Here is a 23,402-nt window from a genome sequence, read left to right as displayed (position 1 = left end):
TTACCAAATATCAGGTAAAAAAACAACTCGCCAGTCCGGGGAATCATCTACAGTATGTAAAATAATCAACGTGGACCACTTTGTATCATTTGGTGGAACCATTAAATGGCGGCAGGAGTTGGGTGGTACCGGCGGGCGAGAGGTGCATGATGGGTAAAGGTAGCTTTTCAACTCCCCGATCCCCCCCAAAACACACACACACACAGACACACACACACACACACACACACACACCTACCCCCCCACCCCCCACCCCCGCATCCGCCAGTATGAAGGGTGGGGTGATACACATAGGGTAACGGACAGAATTGCCACCCCTGATTGTAACGTGACGGAGAGTCCCCCATAACAGAGAGTCCGCTTCCCAGTCATTTGTACAGGTAAGCCTCGCCCTAGATTTTGACCCACTTAGGTCAATCTAACTCTAACCATTATAAATATATGGAGGGCGGACTTTCTGTTACACGGAGCCTCAGTTTCGTTACACCGGGTCAGTATAGAACAGTGACCGACTCAATCTGCTCACGTCAGTAGCTCTAACCGAAAAGTCGTTGGAGCAGCCCTCATTGTTCTGGCGCAGCAACGCATCAAAAAAGCAGCCCTCATTGTTCTGGCGCAGCAACGCATCAGAAAGCTTCAATTTCACGATGGACGACAAATGATGAACGCAGGCGGAGAACGTTGTAGAAAACGTGTCATAATGATTTCCAACATGCAGGAACGCGGAGACAACGTGTCATAAGGACGGTCAAAATGATGAACAACATGCAGGAACGTTTCAGACAACGTGTCACAGTTGTTCAGACAGAATGAAAGATGGTTAAAAACCTCAGATGTCAGCAGTTTCCGGGGAGTTTCCAAGAACGGGAGTTCATGTTAACTAGCAGACATGTAAGGGTAGAGATAAAATTGATATTTTCTTTTCCAATTTTAAGCGAGGGGACAGGAAAGTGCAAATGCACCAGATATAACGAGAATTTCTTGGTAACAAGGGCCTTTCGACACTTTCAATTCATTCTATTCTGATATCAAATTATCCATATTTATTTCTCAAATTCGATACCTTTTATCCATATATTTAAATAGTCAATTAAAACTATAAAACATGATTTCTTTCGTAGAATACGTTTTAGTCAACAACGTTTGTAAAGATGATTGTGCCTATTATCCAAAGAAGCCTGCCTTAACAACAAACTGCAAAATTGAAGTCAAATAAAAATATCCTTTCGCACTTTGGAACAGAAGTAAAGCAAAATAGGTGCAAAATCGATTACTTTCGTTAAAGTTATTCGAAAATTGATGTTCACAGAAGCCTGTCTTATTAGCATAATAAACCACTCAGCAAATTTGATGTAAAACAAAAATACGGTTTGGCATTTAGGGGGCGAACATCATCAATGAACATACAAAAAATCACAAAAATTCTACACCTCTCGTAAAAGTAAGTCGTTCATGCTGATTTTCGAAGCTGTCGTTTTACCACAACGGAACAAAAACCACTCAGAAAAGCAAAAGTGAAATAAATATTTGTTTGGCAATTGTTGAGTGAAAAAATTTCGAAAGTGTCGTTTTAGCAACAAACGGAACAAAACCACTCAGAAAATCAAAAGTAAAATATATAAAGCTTCGTTTGGCAATTATTGGGTGAACAATTTCGAAACTGTCGTTTTGCCAAACAAACAAAACAAAACCACCCAGAAATTCAAAAGAAAAATAAAGATTCGTTTGGCAAATATTTGGTGAACAACAAGTGTGTCGGACGTTGACGTGATCAGAATGTATGCACCACACACTGTGTTTAATCACAAATGACTAATTACACACATTGAATGACAGATTGCACTAATCACTCATGATAAGCATGATGTTTGCTAGTACTATCGCCAACGGTCACGTTCTTACAACTATCTAATACTTTGACTTTCAAACAAATCAATCAATAAAATGCAATGTTTCGCTGTCAAGAACGTATTTGGAAAACAAAGAAAATCGTCAGTTTTTCTGTGGAATCGAATTCGTTTTTTTTTTTCTGTGATAGCAGTGCGCTAAAATGAACCCAGTGACTCCAAGTAAAAGGTTGTTATTTCACATCCAATTACAATACCGACATGCGTGTTCTACAAAATGTTCGTGCAATCCGCATATGATGAAGCCAAACCGCTCACGGTAGTGCTTACTTGACGGTTATACAATAATGGAGCGTGCAGCCATATCGTACTGCATGGCATATACAAGAAATCACTGTGCACGTACCAATAGCAATGGGTGTATATTAGATAATGAATACAAAGGCAGAACTACAAGATTTCAGGTGATAAAATAAAGCATGATCTACAGCAAGAATATCATGCCATAAACTCTGATCAAGATGTGTTGATTTCTATAGACTCACCAATGGTGTTCTTAAACATATTCAATTGCCCTACGACGCATCGCTTTGGCAACCAAATTTTAAATCAATTTTAAATATGACGAAATAGTGAAACAGAAAAAATCTAGGGCTGTATTACAGACTGTAGTGCACTTGTTATATAGGAGAGGGAGGGAGGGAGGAAAGGAAGTAGGAGAGAGAGAGAGAGAGACAGACAGACAGACAGACAGAACACTCCTCCAGGCCCCCCATTCACATGCCCATGTACAATGGTGCACAAACGCCCGAACCCAATATAGCGGTGCAAATAAAGTCACAGGCATGCTCTTCAAAATATTGAGTGCAAAGATTGCAAGTATGATTGTTTATTCTAGGGTCCCACTTGATGAAGTTCGTATTAGAGTTTCACTCTTCTGGAACCATGAATAATAAAAAAAAAAACATACGTTACTGTCACAAATGCATAACGTCCAGCTGTGGAAACGTATTGCTCACTTTGAAAATTCAATCATCGATGGTTTTGTTCTTTGATTTATCTCTTTCAAGTATAACCTTGTAAAAATTATGATTATCTTCTGTATAGAGGAGTTTATTGTTTTTGGCGGCTTAAATTTGCGTGTCACTGAATATTAAAAAAGGGGGATACACCCTACTGAAAGTAAAATAAACATTGAATAAGGTATTTTCTACTCCTGGTCCAAATGTTGTTTCAGAAATGACAAACTGTCATGGAATCACAATATATATTTTCAGTCAGCAACAGAAAAGCATGTTTTCTATTGCACTAATTGCTTGGGTAAGATGAATTTTTTTTTGGGGGGGGAACTACGTGCGTTACCTACATTGTAGTATTAGCCATTAAGCAATGCCACTTGAGTTACAGTTTAAATCTTTATAAAACATCATTACGTCATATATAATTTAATTGAATCAATACAAAATATAGTGGAACGCGATATAAAAATTAAAATTAAATGACCCAGAACATACGTTAACCGGAGCATTCGTTACATTCAGGCTCCTTACATAATGCAAAGGCATGGTTAAAAATTTAAAATTAAATTAAAATGGAGACGGTCGTGGATATTTGTCCTATGCACGTTTTAAAAAATTGAATACAACTTTGAATTCATTCAATTTTAAGTTTTGTTCACTTCAGTTTGTGAAAAGCAGCTGTGTATTAGGTTTGGATGTTCAATGAATAGTAATTACCTCATTTGACGTGTAGGAAACATGCCTAAAAGCAATAGAATCGAGCATTTTGTACCTTCTACTCAAAATTTTATTGCTGGACCCGTTGTCGCACCTGGGATCACTGTTTTATTTTGTTTTTAATTTGAATGATTTGGTTCCAAATGATGAGTCATATTAAGTGCCATGCCTTCCTGAAGATTTTAGAAGAACCCATCATTTAATACAGTCTTTTGACGTTTTCGCTGGGAAAGATTTGTAGCTTTACACGATGTGTTGACAGAAAAAATGACTTCGGAGAATTTCCAGCGCCTGCAGGTAGCATACCTCAAAATAAGTAGGTTAAAGCCATCACGCCGCCTTTCACTTTATTTCTCCCTACTTCGTGTAAACAGTTTTTTTCAGTATATGTAATCTTCGTGCTATTGTTCTCAGAATCAGCTGCTACTTAATAACCCATATCTTAATAATGCCAAGGACTGTGAGAACTAGGGACTCATTATCTGTGTAACCCTACCTGAACTATCTAATAGGCTCTCTCTCTTATTAACGTTATCAAAGTAATACAATACACGCACATACACGACACGCAGGTGTTTCATAAGCTTTAATGGGCTGCCCCCCCCCCTTCCCCCGCGTCCCCTGCCCACACGTACAATGAACGCCAGGAAAACCAAAACCAAGGACTTGGAAACACGATAAAAAACTAACACTTTAAGAACATATGCCCCATATTAACGAAACTCATGCCACAACACGTGGATATCATTCTAGTTGTTATACTATTATCAAATGGTGGTTTTATGGACTTCATTACTACTCAGGTTAACTATGGTCATTTGGCTGGTGACCTGCTATCAGCAGTTTGGGGATGAAAGTGTTTTTTTTTTTTTTTTTTTTTTTTTTTAATATATATATATATATATATAACCTGGTCTCGCTTCAGATAAACCCCCACGGTTAACATAACGAATGTAAGAGTGAGTGTGTGTGAACGTACACACACTGGACAATAGAAGTGTTACCCCCTAAATCAGAGTAATAAAAGTAGGCAGATCTTGGGTAGTTATAATACCTGGTCTACTTATAATGTGACTAATGAGTATAAAACCGCTTTACCATGGGATTGTATTGTTGGCCTTGTACAAGTACAGCAAATTTTATTCCTGTCTTCCTCCAATATGACAAGATACAGGCAATTATCTAACGGTTATAGGCGTCAAGTTATTAACCTGAAGAGGCGGAATATAAGCAATGTCAGAATATCGATACAATTGAATTGTTCAGTCAGAACCATGCAGAGGGTCTGGTCTCGGTATAGAAACACTGGATCAAGAGACAAATTGCCTCTGATGGGTCGTCCAAAAAAACTACTGGCCGTGAAGACCGACGACTGATTTTGATGTCCAGGTTGTCAAAGTTCGACACTGCTTGTCAGTTGACAACGCAGTGGAACAATTTCACACATAAGAATGTGTCTGTGAAAATTCCTAGGCGTCGGTTACATGCTCATAGAGTGTACAGCAGGGTAGCAAGACTGAAACCTCTTATATCGTTACAAAACAGGCAACGTAGAGTGAACTAGGGTCAACAGGATCTGGAACTGGACAGTCCATGACAATTGGTCCTACATATTTTTTTCTGATAAGTGTCGCTTAGGTCTGACCTCTGATGACAGACGGGTGCGATGCTGGCGAACTGCTGGTAAAGCATTTGAACCACATGCACATGCACCGGAGCAGCATATGTATCATGGTGTGGGGCTGCATCAGCATCCATGGCGTGGGCGAATTGATAGTGGTTGATGGAAACATGAATCACTAGAAATATATCGATGCTTTGGAGTCAGGCTTGCTACCATTTATTACTAACATGTTTGATGACAGGAATTATCCATTTGTTCACCAGGTTGACAATGCTCCTTGTCACAGGCCCAGAGCAGTTGATGATTGGTTTGACCAACAGGTTATTCGCAGGGTGATGTGGCCTGCCCAGAGTCCGGATGCAAACATAATAGAAAATGTGTGGAATGATATGTCAAAACTTTTGACAAATGCCCGTCTAACCAGGAGCATATCATTCCACAGTCATTTATCTCCCCCAAAGTATTGGTTCAGTAGGGGTGACACTTCTATTGTCCAGTGTGTGTATGTGTGTGTGCGGGGGGGGGGGGGGGGGGGGTAGCCATAGCCAAGAAACATAATACTTAATTAGTCCACATTACACAGCCATTGAAGAGAGGAAAGGGTTGCCGTCGAAGAGACTGTGCACAATGAATTGTGTCGGCTTAGCTAATTCGCATTAACTTCACAGGGACTCCCGGGGGTGCGTATGCCCTCTTGGTCAACCTTAAACAAAAACGAAATGAAATACTAACATAATTTTGCTAATATATCAATGCCAATATGAGGCAGAATCCATTTTTTTTTTTTTGGGGGGGGGGGGAACAAATGAGTAGCGTTTACATGTCTGTGAATACCAAACCAAGCGGGAGTTATAACAACACTGATACCACGTCAAATCAAGTCATAGTCTGAACATTGGTTGCTTCATTTTCTGCCTCCACGGGAAATCATAGCGTAACAAAAAAGATGTCACAAAAGTATATTTTTATTTACCCTATATATTATTTTATAATAACAGTATGTAAATATTTGTACTTCGTTTGACGCCAGAAATTATAGCAAGTCACATACGCCTTGCTCTATAAAATTATTAAATGTATAGCAAAGAACACTATGCAAAATTACCAGTTATGAGGTGATATTGTTAAAACAATAAAAACCAGTCAGCTAAACAAGTCAGCCCTTTAAAAGCTCTATAACATGTAAAAAACAAGAGGTCTCTAGCATTTACGGTTCCAGAACTAGGGAGAATTTTCATTCTCGGCATCTAATGGCCGCTTCTTCCGTGAAAGTGCACCGATTTACCCCAAACTCGTGAATTAAAAGATGACCTGAAGAGTAACACCTGCCCTGAATATTATAGGTAAGGTCTGTGTAGTTTCTGAAAATCGGCACAAATTTGCAAAAAATTCCCACTTTTACAAAATTTTGGCCCATTCGACCTTGAAATTAAGCGCCGCGGTGGTGGTACGTATATCTATCTATCTATCTATCTGTCTATCTATACACATTACTGACAAACAATCAACAAAAATAAAAAGCGAAATAACTGTAAAAATGGAATGTATGTTAATACTGGTCAATAATAAAATAGATTAAAAGGTATCAGTTGAGAATAAACCACTAAAGGAAGAGAATATAGCGATGCATAAACCTCGTGTAAAATTAGCGGACATTACAAGCACATGCACATACATACATCACTGATTTGACAAAACGGACAGTGCTCCTAGACCTGCTTGGATAATAACTAATAAATCTAAGCTGAAAGAAGCTTAGTGTATTCAGATAATTCGTGGAATTTCCAAGAAAATGGAACTTTGCTTGAGCATCAAATCTAGATGTTTGCACATTTCCTGGATAAACAATATGGAGAAAGGAAGTAATATGGCCGTCTGCCTAATTAAAAGTCACTTTAGTATCATATTTCGAAATATTATTCTAGTATTCAACTTTTTTCTTCATTTTTCATCAAACGCATCTCTTTAGCTGATGTGTCAGTCTCTTTCATAGTAAACTTTTGGAGGGGGTGGCTCTCTTCACTCTATTCTTTTTCTTCCTTCTTCCCTCCCACCATCTGTTCACTGAGGGTCCACAGCTTTTTACAGGCTTCATCATCCAAGGCCTCGGCAGCAGGAGTGACTTCTTCCTGGTTGATAAAGTAACGCCCAGTTACTCCTGAAATAAAGTTGTCTTAATATCACAAGCTGATATCACTGCTGGACAACACTAACTGCAACTGATGCTCAAATGAAACTGATTACCGCCAGTTGTACCAGGAATACCAATAATATATATCTTTACCTTTTACAACATCACTGACAGTAAGTTGTAGTTGGAATACCAATATTATATTTACTTTACCTTTTACAACATCACTGACAGTCAGTTGTACCAGGAATACCAATAATATATTTACTTTACCTTTTACAACATCACTGACAGTCAGTTGTACCAGGAATACCAATAATATATTTACTTTACCTTTTACGACATCACTGACAGTCAGTTGTACCAGGAATACCAATAATATATTTACTTTACCTTTTACAACATCACTGACAGTCAGTTGTACCAGGAATACCAATAATATATTTACTTTACCTTTTACGACATCACTGACAGTCAGTTGTACCAGGAATACCAATAATATATTTACTTTACCTTTTACAACATCACTGACAGCCAGTTGTACCAGGAATACCAATAATATATTTACTTTACCTTTTACAACATCACTGACAGCCAGTTGTACCAGGAATACCAATAATATATTTACTTTACCTTTTACGACATCGCTGACAGCCAGTTGTACAATGTCATTTCCACCCTGGTGCACGCTGCGTGCAAAACAACAACAGCAGCAGAAAGAAAGGTTGTACAAGAACTTGAGACAGCCAGCAGTATTTCGACCAATTTGGGTACGAATCATTCCTAGAAGAAAGATATACATATATATATATATATATATATTACCTGGACAGAAGCAGTTGACATATATATATATATATATATTACCTGGACAGAAGCAGTTGACATGTAAATACATATTACCTGGACAGAAGCAGTTGACATGTGTATATATATATATATATATATATTACCTGGACAGAAGCAGTTGACATGTGTATATATATATATTACCTGGACAGAAGCAGTTGACATGTAAATACATATTACCTGGACAGAAGCAGTTGACATGTGTATATATATATATATATATATATTACCTGGACAGAAGCAGTTGACATGTGTATATATATATATTACCTGGACAGAAGCAGTTGACATGTAAATACATATTACCTGGACAGAAGCAGTTGACATGTGTATATATATATATATATATATATATTACCTGGACAGAAGCAGTTGACATGTGTATATATATATATTACCTGGACAGAAGCAGTTGACATGTAAATACATATTACCTGGACAGAAGCAGTTGACATGTGTATATATATATATATATTACCTGGACAGAAGCAGTTGACATGTGTATATATATATATTACCTGGACAGAAGCAGTTGACAGTGACATTGGTGCCTTCCAGTCTCTTGGCCAGTTCTCTGGTGAACATCACATTGGCCAGCTTGGAGTCCTTATATGCCTGTGTGGAACTGAAGGGATCGGATGTAGTGTAGTTCATATCATCCCAGTTGGTTGGTTTAGTGCCCACTGAAATATAGATGATAAATTTATCAGTACAGCCATTCACGTGGAGAGGATCAGACATTTAGTTAAAATCCTAATTAATTTATTAAGAAGCAGACCTTAGACTTAAGACCATATGGAGAAGGACTGTACTGGAAGAAAGCTGGGGAACCATTCAACACCTAGCTCATGACAGAGAGCAGTAGAAGACCTTTGTTGGTGCCCTAGACGCCCCACAGAATAAAAGGAGATGGTAATTATAGTAGTAATTAATTTATTTTTTTGGTATGAAGCATGGAAAAACCACGGTTACAATTAAGTAACTTTGATAAAGTTCACTTACTAAACTTCGCCTTTACAATGTCGTGTGACTGTGATGCAGTGACGACTATTCTAGCGTCCCCTTCAATAAGAGCTGTACTTTTCAAGTCATCAAGCAGCAGACTGGTCAGGAGGAAGTGACCTGGGAATTAAAGCTTTCAGATTACACTTTTGTCTTCATTTACATTTCACATAAACCACTAAAAGAATTCATTTCTAATAAACAAAAAGTGATTTTATTAATTACAATTAACTAATATTTCCATCCTTGTACAGCTTGCTTCTCTTACATCAGTTACATGTAATAATAATAATAATAATAATAATAATAATAATAATAATAATTTTACATGAAATTTAAAAGACTGTGCATTATAAAGGATGATTTATAACGCTCCGTTTTCACTCTTGGCATTAAAAATTTATTGCTGACCCCGAGACTTCTTGGATTCTTTTCTTTAAACTGATGGTGTAACTTATTAAAATTCTTGATTTTTGTAAAATAGCTCTTAAATAAAACGTCTCTTCTCTCCCTCAGAGAGGTGAGATTACTAGCCTGTAGGGTAAACTTGTAGGTATAAAATGGGTAAATAATTCTAAGAGCTCGCTTTTGAACAGATTCTAAGCATTCACATTGTTCGGCTGTAAGACCAGGCCCCCACACAGGGCATGCATATTCTAGGACTGATCTAATTATTGATTGATATATAACTATTAGATCCTCAGTGGGCAGATTTGCCCTTTTCAACTGCCTGAGATAAAAAAAGCTTGGCACAAGACTTGGAATAAATTAACTGCACATGTCCTGTCCACTTGAGATCAGAGGTCAGAGTTACTCCTAGTAGCTTAAAATTACTCACTTTTTCTACAATTTCTCCATCTACCAACAGTAGGTACCCAGAGGAAAAAATCTATTAGCTCACACATATATTATCTGAGCACTAAAATGTAATGGTTATACATGTAGACTATTTTCAGAGGAGCTCAAAGATTCATGTGCATTGATCTTTAAAGTTTGACATCTGGAGATTGAATATTTGTTTGACGGCAATTATTCAACAATAGCAAAAAAACCTTTAGGATTAAGATGAAAAGAAAAAAAAAAACACAGAAACTCATATTTGAAAAAATGGAAAATGTAAATGCTAGGTGAACATTGTGACTGAAGAAACAAACGTGAATATGCATATTGTAAAATCATTTATGAGAACACCATGAAATTTTCATGAAAATCTGAAAATCACTTACAAACAGAAAAAACTTTGTAATTCACCCAAATTATCTGTTTCCATCATACAATTGTAACTTACCCAGTATGATTTCTTTGAAATTTACCCAAATTAGTTCCCATGGTAACTTACTAAATAATCTGATACCATAGTAACTCACCCAGATTTGTTCCCATGGTAACTTACCCAGATGATTTGTTGCCATGGTAACTTCAAAGCCATCCTGGGTAATCTGTGGTGTGTTGGAAGTGTTGCCCACATTCATTCCTGCATTGTTACATAGAACATGAAGCCTGCGTCCGCTGGCATGAAAATTCTCCACAAATTTGTGAACAGATGCCATACTTGACAGGTCCAACTAGAAATAAAATCACACTTGAAAGGGAAGCTTCAATTGGTAAAAACTGTGGATAAAAGTCTTTCTTAAATTGTGATATATTTTCTTTTTGCCTTATTGAAGTGCAGTAAATATTACTTTAAAATTATCATCAATTAACTTCACAAGTGCTTCATTTGTTTTCATATGTAATATATCTGACATAGGCAATCACATTAATAAAAGGTCTCCACATGAAGTGAGACTTTGTCAACTTTGTAAACTGAAGTACTCACATTCATGTAGACCACATCTGCATTGGGGCTTTCCTCTTTGATGGTCCTCACAGCCTCCTGTCCTCTCTCCTCAGATCTACAGGCTAAGATCACTGTATACTTGTCTCCTGATCTACCCAGGATTCTGGCTGCTGCAAACCCAATGCCTGAATTGCCTCCTGTGATAATGATTGTCTTCTTACTCATACTGGGACTATAGACACTTCACAACTTGACTATACTGATAGCTGTAAGGGAAATAACATTGGCTTTAATATTTGATCAGGATTATAAAGTCAACTGGTCAAATCACTAATTAAGCAACCATGTTTTATATGGATATTTACTGCTTCTGTTCAGATAGTGACACTCATGTCCTGACAAAATGTCTCAGATAGTGACACTCATGTCCTGACAAAATGTCTCAGATAGTGACACTCATGTCCTGACAAAATGTCTCAGATAGTGACACTCATGTCCTGACAAAATGTCTCATGTGACATGGGTCATCAAGCATGGTGTGGTGTAGTAGTGTATGGGACATGAAGGATGGGACATGAAGGATGGGACACAGGATGGGACATGGAGGATGGGTACAGATGATGGGACATGGAAGACGGGACACAGAGGAAGGAACAGAGAATGGGACAGAGAGGATGGGACATGGGAGACGGGACACAGAAGATGAGACACAGAGGTTGGAACAGAGGATGGGACATGGGAGATGGGACACGGAAGATGAGACACAGAGGTTGGGACAGAGGATGAGACATGGGAGACGGGACACGGAAGATGAGACACAGAGGTTGGGACAGTGGATGGGACATGGGGGATGGGACACAGAGGTTTGGACATGAAGGTCGGGACATGGGGGATGGGACACAGAGGGTGGGACAGAGGATGGGACATGGAGGATGGGACACAGAGGTTGGGACAGAGTATGGGACACAGAGGTTGGGACAGAGGATGGGACATGGAGGATGGGACACAGAGGTTGGGACAGAGGATGGGACATGGGGGATGGGACACAGGTTGGGACAGAGGATGGGACATGGAGGATGGGACACAGAGGTTGGGACAGAGGATGGGACACAGAGGTTGGGACAGAGGATGGGACATGGGGGATGGGACACAGAAATTTAATTTGAGCCTTGCAGCATACTCAAGTTGAGAGTCCCAAAAAATGGTCAAATCCACCCTAGGAGGACGAGGCTAGAGGGACTGACCTAGCAAGACTGAGGTTACTACCTGTTCACCTTCACCTTCACCTAAACAGTAATTCAGTTGTGACCAAGTCTGTCAGAGTGAACAGACAAAACAGTCAACAGGTAAATCAAATTTCTGACAATCACAACTGAGATTTAATGAAACTGTTTTCACATACTCAAGATGATATTTGCAATATTGCTGTGATAAACACTAGTGGCCCTGATTTGGTATTAAAGTGCAATTTAAGTCTAAAACTAGCTGAAGCAATCTTAAAGATTAAGTAAGGACTCTTAATTTGATCTTAAGACTGTAACATTATCTTCTTGTTTTTGGTAAATGTCATCAAAGTTCACAAGCTTCCATTAGTGGCATTCTTTGAATGACCCTTGGTCACCTACAGATTACACTTGATGACAGTTCTCAGCCATTGTTAAAGTAAACAGGTGTTCCTCATACTTTTTAATGTACATGTATATACAAGCCTAGCACTTCACAATAAACTTTCGTAGAAGTCAGACGCATTGTTGTTGTCTCTCTCCTGAATAGAGTCCAGCACGTTGGACTCAGTAAAGAGCCATCATATTACATGGTGTCAGAAGTGGTTGCCAGACATAGGCAACAGTGACGATCCGTGGCAGTTCTAACATTGTGTTAACTGTTAGCATGGAACTCACTGGTATTCCAACACCTTCCATGGACTGGAGTGCGTCTAATCTTCCTGAACAGTGGAAAAAATTCCACAGTCTCGTGGAACTTATTTTTAATGGGCCACTAAAGGAAAAGGAAGAGAAAGTGAAGGTGACTTATCTCTTGTTATGGATAGGAGACAAGGGGAGAGAAATAAAGTCAACTTGGACAAATCTGGACGAACCAGACAAGCTGCAGTCATATTATGACCGTTTTAAAGCCCATGTGCAGCCGAAACTGAATCCCATCTTCGCGCGGTTCAAGTTTAACAATGAAACTCAAGGTGCATCTACCGTTGAACAATTTATTACTCGTTTGCGGACACTTGCTGTTGACTGTGCATACACAAATGCAGAAGAGATGATCCGAGACAGGATCGTATTTGGTACCTCATCAGAGAAAGTGAGGGAAAAGCTCATAAATGAAGGTGACTAGCTGACACTCGACAAAGCCGTGCAGATAGCCCAGTCGTACGAGTATTCAATGGAACAACTCAAGACAATGGGGAAAGAGGTCAGCAGCATTAAGAAACAACCTCCACGTACAGGCAACTGGAGACATGTGAACAGACAGAAGAAACAGCAAAAGCAGGACAGACATGAGTGTGACAATTGTGGCTACGAGCATGCCAAGACTGATAGATGTCCAGCTAAGGGTAAACAGTGTAATAACTGTAAGAAATTCAATCACTTTGCAAAAAAATGTCGCAAAAGTATTGCTAAGAAACATGTTAACGAGTTGCAAGCTTTGCCAGATCAGCCCGATTCTGATTCTGATTCAGATTCACAATTCATTGTAGATAGTATTGACACGTCAGAGGGTTTAGATCAAGCATTTTGCCATGTAGAAATTGGTCCAGCAAAGATCAATGTTAAGTTTAAGATTGACACAGGTTCTCAAGTGAATATTTTACCCAAGCATGTGTTTGACTCAATTGGTCATGTAGACGACCTGAAACCTCCTAGTCAGAAGCTTACTGCTTATAATGGTCACTCACTAAAAAACTTAGGGTCTGCAAATTTCACTTGTCAGTATAAGAAAAAGTCCATTGGCCTTCTGTTTCACGTCGTTGATACAGAATCTTCACCGATACTTGGTTTGAAAGCATGTTTGGACTTGTGCCTGATTAAGTTAGTGTATGCTTGCGATGTAGATGCTGATGTGAAGCGAGAGCTGGTCGGAAAAAGAGATTCTAGTAAACCCAGCCAAAATCTGAACAAATCCGAGTTTGGTAAAGACCAAATATTGCATGAATACAAAGACGTATTCGAGGGTATAGGATTGTTCCCAGGTGAATGTGTAATTCACACTGATCCCGATGTAATTCCTGTTGTTCACCCCCCTCGCAAAGTGCCGCATGCACTTCATGAAAAGCTCAAAAATGAACTTGAGCGTATGGAGAAGCTTGACGTGATTTGTAAAGTCACAGAGCCCACAGAATGGGTAAATTCTCTAGTGATTGTTGAGAAGCCTGAATCAAGCTCAGGTAAGGTACGTGTGTGCCTGGATCCCAAAGACCTAAATAGAGCTATTTTGAGACCCCATTACCCCCCTAGAACGTTAGAGGAAGTATTACCCCAGTTAGCAGGTGCTCAATACTTCAGCAAGTTGGATGCCAGGTCAGGGTATTGGACAATTAAACTATCCACAGAATCCTCATACCTTACGACGTTTAATACGCCATTTGGTAGATACAGATATCTGCGACTGCCTTTTGGTTTGAGATCGTCGCAGGATGAGTTTCAGAGAAGGGTAGACGAAAGTTTTGAGGGTCTTGACGGTGTAATAGCCTTAGTAGATGACATCATAGTGTTTGGAAAAAACAGAGAACAGCATGACCGAAATCTGTGTAATGTTTTACAAAGGTCACGTGAGTGTGGGATCAAACTCAACAGAGAAAAAATGGAAATCGGCATGACTAAAGTAAAATATTTTGGTCACATTATCACATCAAAAGGCTTAGAGCCTGACCCGGAAAAGGTCAAAGCAATTAGGGAGATGAAAGCCCCGACTAATAAGAAAGAGTTAGAGACTTTTCTGGGTATGGTGACATACCTAGCTAAATTTGCTCCCAACCTTTCAGAGATTACCAGCCCCCTTCGCAAGTTACTTGCAAAAGACATGATTTTTCATTGGATCGATGAGCATGAGAAAGCTCTGAATGAAGTAAAAGAGGTAATCACAGCGGCCCCAAGTCCTACGTTAACGTATTTTGACCCCAGCCAGGTCACTACCTTACAGACTGATGCCTCTAAGTATGGTTTAGGTGCTGCACTGTTGCAGGATGGAAAACCCATAGCTTATGCATCCAAAGCTCTCAATACATCAGAAATCAACTATGCCCAAATAGAAAAAGAAATGTTTGGGATAGTTTTTGGGTGTAAGAGATTTCACCAATACGTTTATGGCCGTAAAGTAGTAGTGGAGACAGACCACAAACCTTTAATTCCTATATTCAAGAAGCCCTTGAATACAGCCCCTCCACGCTTGCAGAGAATGCTGTTACAATTACAGCGATACGATCTGGAGGTAATTTACAAACCAGGTACACAGATACCACTTGCAGACACATTGTCTCGCAATTTTGTAAAAGACACCTACCCAGAGCTCGCTAAAGGAATGGATGCACACGTACATGCAGTGCTCTCAAAAATTCCTATTAGTGATAGAAAGTTAGACGAAATTCGTCAAGAAACTGAACAAACTGAACAGTTTCAGACTTTGCGCAAAACCGTTTTAAATGGTTGGCCTGTTAAAAGGAGTGATTGCCCCTCTGAGATTATAGAATTTTGGAATCACAGAGACGAATTGTCTTACATTGATGGCCTACTGCTCAAAGGTCAAAAGGTTATCGTACCCCAGAAACTAAGGGTGAAAATGCTGCATTCTATACACACAGGTCACAAAGGAATAGAGAAATGCCAAAAACGAGCCAGATCAGCAATTTTTTGGCCAGGCATGTCAGGAGACATTAATGATTTTGTTTCCAAGTGCCCCATTTGTCTCATGCAGAGAAATAACAACCCTAAACAACCTTTGCAGCCACACCCCATCCCTGATTACCCCTGGCAAACAGTTGCCACTGACTTGTTTACATGGGATGGAAAGGATTTTATAGTTGTAGTTGATTATTACAGTCGATACTTTGAGGTAGCTCAACTTACCTCTACTCAAAGTTATCAGGTAATCAGCAAGTTAAAGGTTATATTTGCTAGATTTGGAATCCCAGAAACTGTCATTTCAGACAATGGTCCTCAGTACGCCTCTCAGGAGTTCACTGATTTCTCCAAGCAATATGATTTCAAACATGTGACCTCTAGCCCCAATTACCCTCAGTCCAACGGACTAGCTGAGAAATATGTCCAAATTGTAAAGAGACTGTTTGAAAAGTCAAAGTCTGATAAATCTGACCCTAATTTGGCCTTATTGGAATACAGGGTGTCCCCCCTTGACATCGGATACTCCCCAACGCAGTTATTACAAGGACGGCAGTTGCGTTCTGTTTTACCTGCCACCAATCAACAGTTGTGTCCCCAGTTCATTGATCCTGGAAAGGTCAAACATAAGATAGATTCAAGTCGTCAAAAGCAGAAGAAATTTTATGACCATGGTTCCCGACCCCTTCCCCCTATAACTGTAGGTGAGTCAGTCAGATTTCAGCGAAATGACAAGTTATGGAAACCTGCCAATGTCATTGATAAGGTGAATGAAAATTCATTTGTTTTACAAGCTCCTAATGGTGGTATATATCGACGTAACAGGCGTCATATTCTCAAAACAAAAGAGCCCAATGTTCCTCATGACACTGACCCACAAGTGCCTATTTGCACTGAGAATCTGGTTAATAAATCCAGTGATCTTAAAATTCTAGCAGATCACCCAAAGCCTGCTGTAAATGCCCCAGTTAAGTCCCCAGTTAAAGTCAAATCAACCCCTCAGAAAGATGAATGTCATTCGCCCCAGCCCTATGTAACACGAGCTGGCAGAGTTTGCAAACAAAAAATTATAGAATCTATGTAATTTTTGCAAAGTGATATAAAAGACTTTAGAGGAAATTACCCTTGGACAAAAGGATATGAACTTAACTTTATCAAGAATTTTTTCAATGACAGTATATGTTCACTATTGGATACACATATCTGACAGGCAGGACTAACAAGCACATATTGCCAGTGCAGGGATATTTCACCAAGACTATGACTGTTAACACCCAGGACATTTGATTGAAGAAAGGGAGATGTAACATTATCTTCTTGTTTTTGGTAAATGTCATCAAAGTTCACAAGCTTCCATTAGTGGCATTCTTTGAATGACCCTTGGTCACCTACAGATTACACTTGATGACAGTTCTCAGCCATTGTTAAAGTAAACAGGTGTTCCTCATACTTTTTAATGTACATGTATATACAAGCCTAGCACTTCACAATAAACTTTCGTAGAAGTCAGACGCATTGTTGTTGTCTCTCTCCTGAATTGAGTCCAGCACGTTGGACTCAGTAAAGAGCCATCATATTACAAAGACTAAAAACGAACTGAAACTCCAGTGTGCAAGACTATAATTGGTCTAACTTCAACTGTAGTGGCAAAGTAATTATCTCCTCTCACACATCCAGTCCAAAGTGAGTACCAAAAGGTGGTCTCTTGTCAATTTAGTGTTAAAATTGCCTAATTGCTAAACTTTTCATTATGGTGCTACATTTACTCAAATGAATTCTTAATTCTTACACTAAAAATTTACATTTGAGTAAAGATTTCATGATCATTGCACTAGGTAATGAACAGGTTTTCTAGACTTGAAATATCGTTTTAATTGATAATTAGAGTGGAGATAAGGTAATTAAGGTTCATTTCTGTCACCAGGGCCATTCCTTTAAAGAGACTTACAAAGCAGATATTTACATTGCTCTTGAAAAAGGCTTTCAGAATATATATATATATTCACAATGCTTGTTCAAATTTCACAAAGATTTTTCTAAGGAAACCCACACGGCAGTTTAATTACCCTATGTAACACAAATTATACCAGTTCAGGGCACATGACCTTATATGACCCAGATCCAGTTAGCAGAGACCCAGTACTGTTGTACATACATCCCAGTATTTGGGGGGGGGGGGGGGGGAGAAACTACAGGCTGCCAAATAATACCCTGCACATAATGTATCCTTCATCTCCTAATTTGGAAAAATAATAAAAATAATAAAAAATAATCAAGATAGGGTGCAACTGTTCTTCTACTTGTACATTGCCATCACTCAATTCAACTTCAAATTGTAGTTCTCAAATTGTAGTACAGTGTAAATATATTATAATGAAAAAGAAACTTGGTTAGTTATACCAATAAATTCTCCTGAAGATGTCAGCAAGGCCAAGTATACTCGCAGACCACCGGCAGATCTGCTGCACTCACTACTGGAGAAGATATAGTAACAACACTGGAGAAATAACTCCAATTTAAACCACGGCTAGCGCGTAGAACAAAAGACTCGGCCGTGCTGTATTTGACATACATGTACGAGTGCGTTCCACGGTCTGTTGCACTACTAGTATAGTAGCCAATCAGAGGCCGTGGTTTAAGCCAGATACAACACTCGTCGCCGAGCTGTACGTGAAAATTACTCGGCGACTCGTATTGTATCTATCACACAGATACTCACAGCTAGACTACCACTGGCAGGTCAGCTGCACTCTCTACTGCAAAGAAATAACAACACTGGAGAAATAACTCCAATTCACGCAGCCTGCGCGGTGACTCAGCACTATATTTAACCAGCTGCATAAGAAACCCTTCACCTTTTGTAACAACACAACAACAGGTATGTGTGACCCAGTTACTGATGTGATTATTGACCTGATTTACTACTGGTACATGTCCTAACGTGAGGAATCCACATCACAGATCAATAAATGAATACACTTATTGAGAAATGAGTAACAGACAACGGGAGGATGTGTGTGTGTGTAGGAATTTATTATATATAATACATAATGAAAATCCCAATATGTGAAAAATGATGACAGTGCATAAAATAATATTACATAGGCTCTATTGTTTAAAGACATAAAAACCAATACAACTGCTCATGTGGAAATACAGAAAATGCACAGAGCTTCTGGTGGATGGGAGTTAAAAGTCACATCTTGAAGATGTTAGTGTTTGAAAAATAATTTTAAAAAAATCTGAAATAAAACAACAAAAAATTCCAATAAAGCTGTTATTCAAACTTAATATCTAGCTTATTAACATGATATGAATAACCCTATTGAGATTCCTCTATAGTACTGCATTAATGTTGGCGTTACAAAATTTTTTTCTTTTGTAAACATATTTACAATACTAAACATTTACCTGCATAATTATCACAACCTCGAGTGTTGTCTCGCCAGAAAATTCAATAAAACGTCTTGGGCAAAAGTAAGTTAATTTTCACTGTGTAGAACTCGAATGCAATCTTAGAGAGGTTTGCAATGCGTACCTACAGGTCTATATTGTACCATTCGGATCCATTTCTATGTTTAGTAGGACCCTCCATCCAATGCCGTTCCACCCCTAAATTTTCGATATATTTGCTTATTGATTGATTATTGAACCGGATAACCACCAAAAACTAATAATCTGTTCCTTGGCCCACTTCTGACAGTACCTGAAAATTTCATCAAAATCGGTCCATAACCTTTTGAGTTATTATTGATGACAGACAGACAGACAGACAGACGGACGAACAAACAGACAAACATCGGCGAAAATATAACCTCGTTGGCGGAGGTAATAATTTCCACAAAGATGAAAATCTACTCACTGTAACATACGATATTCACCTTCAAACTGGAATATAATCGTTCTCTATCTCCCTACCCTAGGTTCTAGATTTCTGTATTGCCAGCTCGATCTTGATTTCATATATATATACGAAACTCTAGCCACTAGCGGCAGATTGAGGGCTGGTCTGTCAAAATTTTGCCTGGGCGCTTCCATATTTGGGAGTCACAAGTCTCGTAAGTTGTCTGTCAAAATTTTGCATGGGCGCTTCCATATTTGGAAGTCACAAGTCTCGTACGTCACAACTGTATCCGCCTGAGCTCCATATTTGGAAGTCATAAGTCTCGTAGGCCCTACGTCATAGGTTTGACCGCCTGGAGATTACTTTCCGCCCTGCGCTGATGTTATCTCGTGCAGACGAGACAAGAAGCAAGTGGCTGATGCGGAGTTTGAAGTTTGAACTAAGACTATCTTGCACTCGTACCACAACACAGGCAATATTATGCTTTAAAAAGTGATTTTGATCTGGCCATTGCGCAGCCCTTATAGTGGTATCGGGCATACAGTGTAGCTGTCAAACTTGGCACACGGCAAGCAAGTGTAGGTTTATTGTGTTGTGTGTTGTGGGTGGTCGGCTCATGTCCTAGTTAGATTCCACTTTACCAAAATAACACGATTCAGAGCTGGGCCTCTGAGGACGTGTGTTTTGACAGCGCCCCTTGCAGAGTTGAAAGTGGCACTTAGAGTGTGTTAGGCTTCTTGCCTCTAGATAATGTGAGAAAAAATCGTCTCTGATAGGAAGGTAGGTGTCTCGCCTGCCTAGTATGAGATTTATACATGCCTATACGTCCCCGCATCGATACTTTCCCGCACCGATACTCCGGCCCCCACAATTACAGATAATATACTGAGGGGTAGTATCGGTGCGGGGATCTATCGGTGTGGGGTCGTATCGATGAGCATAATACAAACAATTACTAAGGGGGATTATCGGTGCGGTGGAGTAACGGTGCTGGGGAGTATCGACATGACCTCCCCCCCCCCCCCCCCTTCATCAGCTGCAGAGTCCCAGATAAAAAAGAGCAAATGTTCTTTGATAAGCAAAAAATACAAAGACATCGGATATATCTGTTTCTTTTAGAATAATATTATTTATTTTTCCTTTTTCATCTTAAATACAGTAAATAAAATTTAATTAAGCAGAATTAAATCTATTTTACGTTTCATTTTGGTTTAATTACATTCAACTGCAGATTCACCGCGGAGCAGTTCTTTTGATTGAGCTAGTAAAAGCGATCCATCACAAAATTTTTAACAAGCTAGCTTTTACTGTGCCCTGACACAAAATTGGCATAACTTTTGAATGGAGTAAAATATCAATTTGAAATTTTCTGGAAAGTTGAACTATGCCAAGAAGAATCTGACAAGATATAATTTTCTGTAATTTATCAATAGCGGTCAATTTTTTTTTCAACCTGAAGGCTTCAGCATCACTGCCCAAAGGCTACTTTTGAATGAAAATAATTCTAAAAAATGTGCCATCGCTAAAAACAAAAATAATGGCTTCTAATGTATCTGTTGCTATGGAAACCGTCATTATGATAGCTGTTGCTATGGTAACAATTTGGATTATATTTACACATCATGGATTTTTTAACTGAGTGGGAAACACTCTTGGTACTCAATTTATGAATTTAAGTTAAATAGTTAACAAATGCCATGCAACCAATATGACAATGGCAATTGCATAGACGATTTTAAGGTTAAACTTGTAAAAAATGCCAAAATGCACAATGAAAATAAGTACATGTAGGCTAATATCCGATTTTGGTTAGTTATCAGTTTACCAATAAATTTAAATTGATATTAGACATCATAGCAGCTAGGTAATACAAAAACCAGCGAGATTTTTTGGAGAGACTGGCATGACGTATTGGCAGTTTTAGGAATTTTCCTTTTTTATTTTTGTTACGAAAATAAATGAATGAATAAATACTACTTTTGTTCACTTTTGTTTGACTGTCATTAACCAATCTAGAGTTTTTGCATATCTCCATGATTTAAATTAAGATTCGCCTTTTTCTGACCACTAACGAGTTCAAAGGTGAAAAAAAGCATTAGGCTCATCAATATCGTACGTAATTTCATACTTTGTTTGAAAAATAAAATAAACTATATATTCTTGAATTGCGGACGTTTTATCAATATCCTTGGGTTTCGTGAACAAATCAAAGATTTTCCGGTTAGGTACTCTGATATCTTGATCCTCTTTAGGTGCTTAAAGTGCAGATGCTTTTTCATCAGCAGAACAGCTTGGTGAGTCCGCGGTAAGATCAAAGTCACTGATTTCCTAATGGCTGTTACGGCTCTGTCTTACCAAAAATTGATAAATAAAAAACTAATCTGAACCTAGAATTAGCTAAAATATCTAGTCAGGGGTTACAGAAGTTTCAGAACTTCGCTACTCTAACTCAAAAACACGATTTAAAACTTTACGAGCTAGTTGTGGTTGCTCTTTTTGGTTAAATCGCCTTCTGTAACCCCTCGGCCGAACGGTTGTTTCATTCTCTGCATGAATTTGCGGTCAAATACGAGGAAATAACATCCGGGACGCCGTACGGAGCTTTAGGAAAAATGTTGCGAAACGCGCAGGTTGAACAAAGTTCGTAAACAGTGGGAACCAAACAAGGAAGTGAATTCACTGGGACGTACGGATAAAATTTAGTCCCAAAATATTACACGTCCCTATACTCCCGTTACCGATAGAAACATAGGGGGAAAAATTGAAAAACGTCTTTTTAGATTTAAATACCGAAAGATCCGATTTTTTACCACCGTCCTAGTACATTTGCGTTCCTATAGATACGATGTCCAATTAAACCCACGTATTTATAAATCCACATACCACGTATTTTTAGATCCAGATACCGATAGATCCATTACAGGTACAGGTACACTATTGCTCAAAATGGTTGGTATACTACTCAGTGCATGAAATGCCCTTTTTAAAACGACAGTACACATATTAATCCCTTCAGCAATTTATTATTCTACTAGATCGTTTTTACGCAATACTCGGGTAATTTACATTACTAATGCATTATCTGACAGAAATTTATTATTTCACTAGTTTTTTTTTTTTTTTTTTTTTTTTTGTTATATTTATGTTACATTTATTTAGTTTTGATTACGAAGGCTTCTGACTGACAGGAACCTAAGATTATATTTTCTTTTCATTGCGATTAAAGATGCATGCAAAGTCTATTTTTTGTCACAAAAACCAACCAAATGCCAGCATATAGTTTCAAGTAGTATAACTAAGAGAATTACCAAAAGGCCTTGTTTAATTTTACCCGAAAATGATGTTTGAACGGATTTTTCTGCTGGCATTCTAAGCTGTATGTCAATGGGGCAGGAAAGTAGGTCACGAAAGTAGGTTAAATTTACAACCAAAAATTTAAAGAAAGGAGCAGTCTAAAGGTCTTTTATGACTGATCGAGTGATCTATTCAGTTTATCCCTTGGCATGTCGAATTTATTAGAGTCGTATAAGAAACTAGTAGAAGTGGTTTACATGTGTTACTGGGAATCCACGCTCCACCGATGCTCGGTTCGTATGTACCTTTAATCCCAGAAACACACACACACACAAACACACACACACACACACACACACACACCACCCCCGTCAATTAAGAACCCTGCAAAAGTTGATGAAATAATGTTAAGAGTTTTACAAGTAAACCCTTCTTATTTTGTTTT

At 38.6% G+C, this 23,402-nt stretch overlaps 2 protein-coding genes across 6 annotated transcripts; both read right to left on the bottom strand.

The window, feature by feature from the left end:
* Positions 1 to 6,156: 6,156 nt before the first annotated feature.
* Positions 6,157 to 19,880, bottom strand: LOC106162294 (retinol dehydrogenase 14). 5 transcript variants are annotated; one of them, XM_087012717.1, is made up of 8 exons: positions 18,539 to 18,557; positions 18,220 to 18,293; positions 11,009 to 11,235; positions 10,583 to 10,754; positions 9,190 to 9,309; positions 8,706 to 8,870; positions 7,972 to 8,121; positions 6,157 to 7,365 (listed from the first exon to the last, which is right to left on the bottom strand). In XM_087012717.1, the coding sequence occupies exons 3-8, from the start codon at positions 11,192 to 11,194 to the stop codon at positions 7,232 to 7,234; spliced, it is 927 nt and encodes a 308-aa protein (XP_086868843.1). In that variant the 5' UTR covers positions 11,195 to 11,235; positions 18,220 to 18,293; positions 18,539 to 18,557; the 3' UTR covers positions 6,157 to 7,231. The 5 variants fall into 5 exon arrangements, with proteins under 5 accessions (XP_086868843.1, XP_086868841.1, XP_086868844.1 ...); XM_087012715.1 differs by lacking the exons at positions 18,220 to 18,293; positions 18,539 to 18,557 and adding an exon at positions 19,701 to 19,880; XM_087012718.1 differs by lacking the exons at positions 18,220 to 18,293; positions 18,539 to 18,557 and adding an exon at positions 19,682 to 19,849.
* On the bottom strand, positions 11,242 to 12,123 carry LOC147761993 (uncharacterized; the record flags this gene model as incomplete). The annotated part of the gene is made up of 1 exon (XM_087014124.1): positions 11,242 to 12,123. A coding segment is annotated over one exon (627 nt), but the record flags the coding sequence as incomplete, so codon positions are not given.
* Positions 19,881 to 23,402: the final 3,522 nt, after the last annotated feature.

The sequence above is a fragment of the Lingula anatina genome, chromosome 5 (genome assembly GCF_051362555.1).
Source record: "Lingula anatina isolate TDL-2025a chromosome 5, LinAna3.0, whole genome shotgun sequence".
NCBI classification, from domain to species: domain Eukaryota; kingdom Metazoa; phylum Brachiopoda; class Lingulata; order Lingulida; family Lingulidae; genus Lingula; species Lingula anatina.
This window is presented reverse-complemented; position numbering and strand designations above follow the sequence as displayed.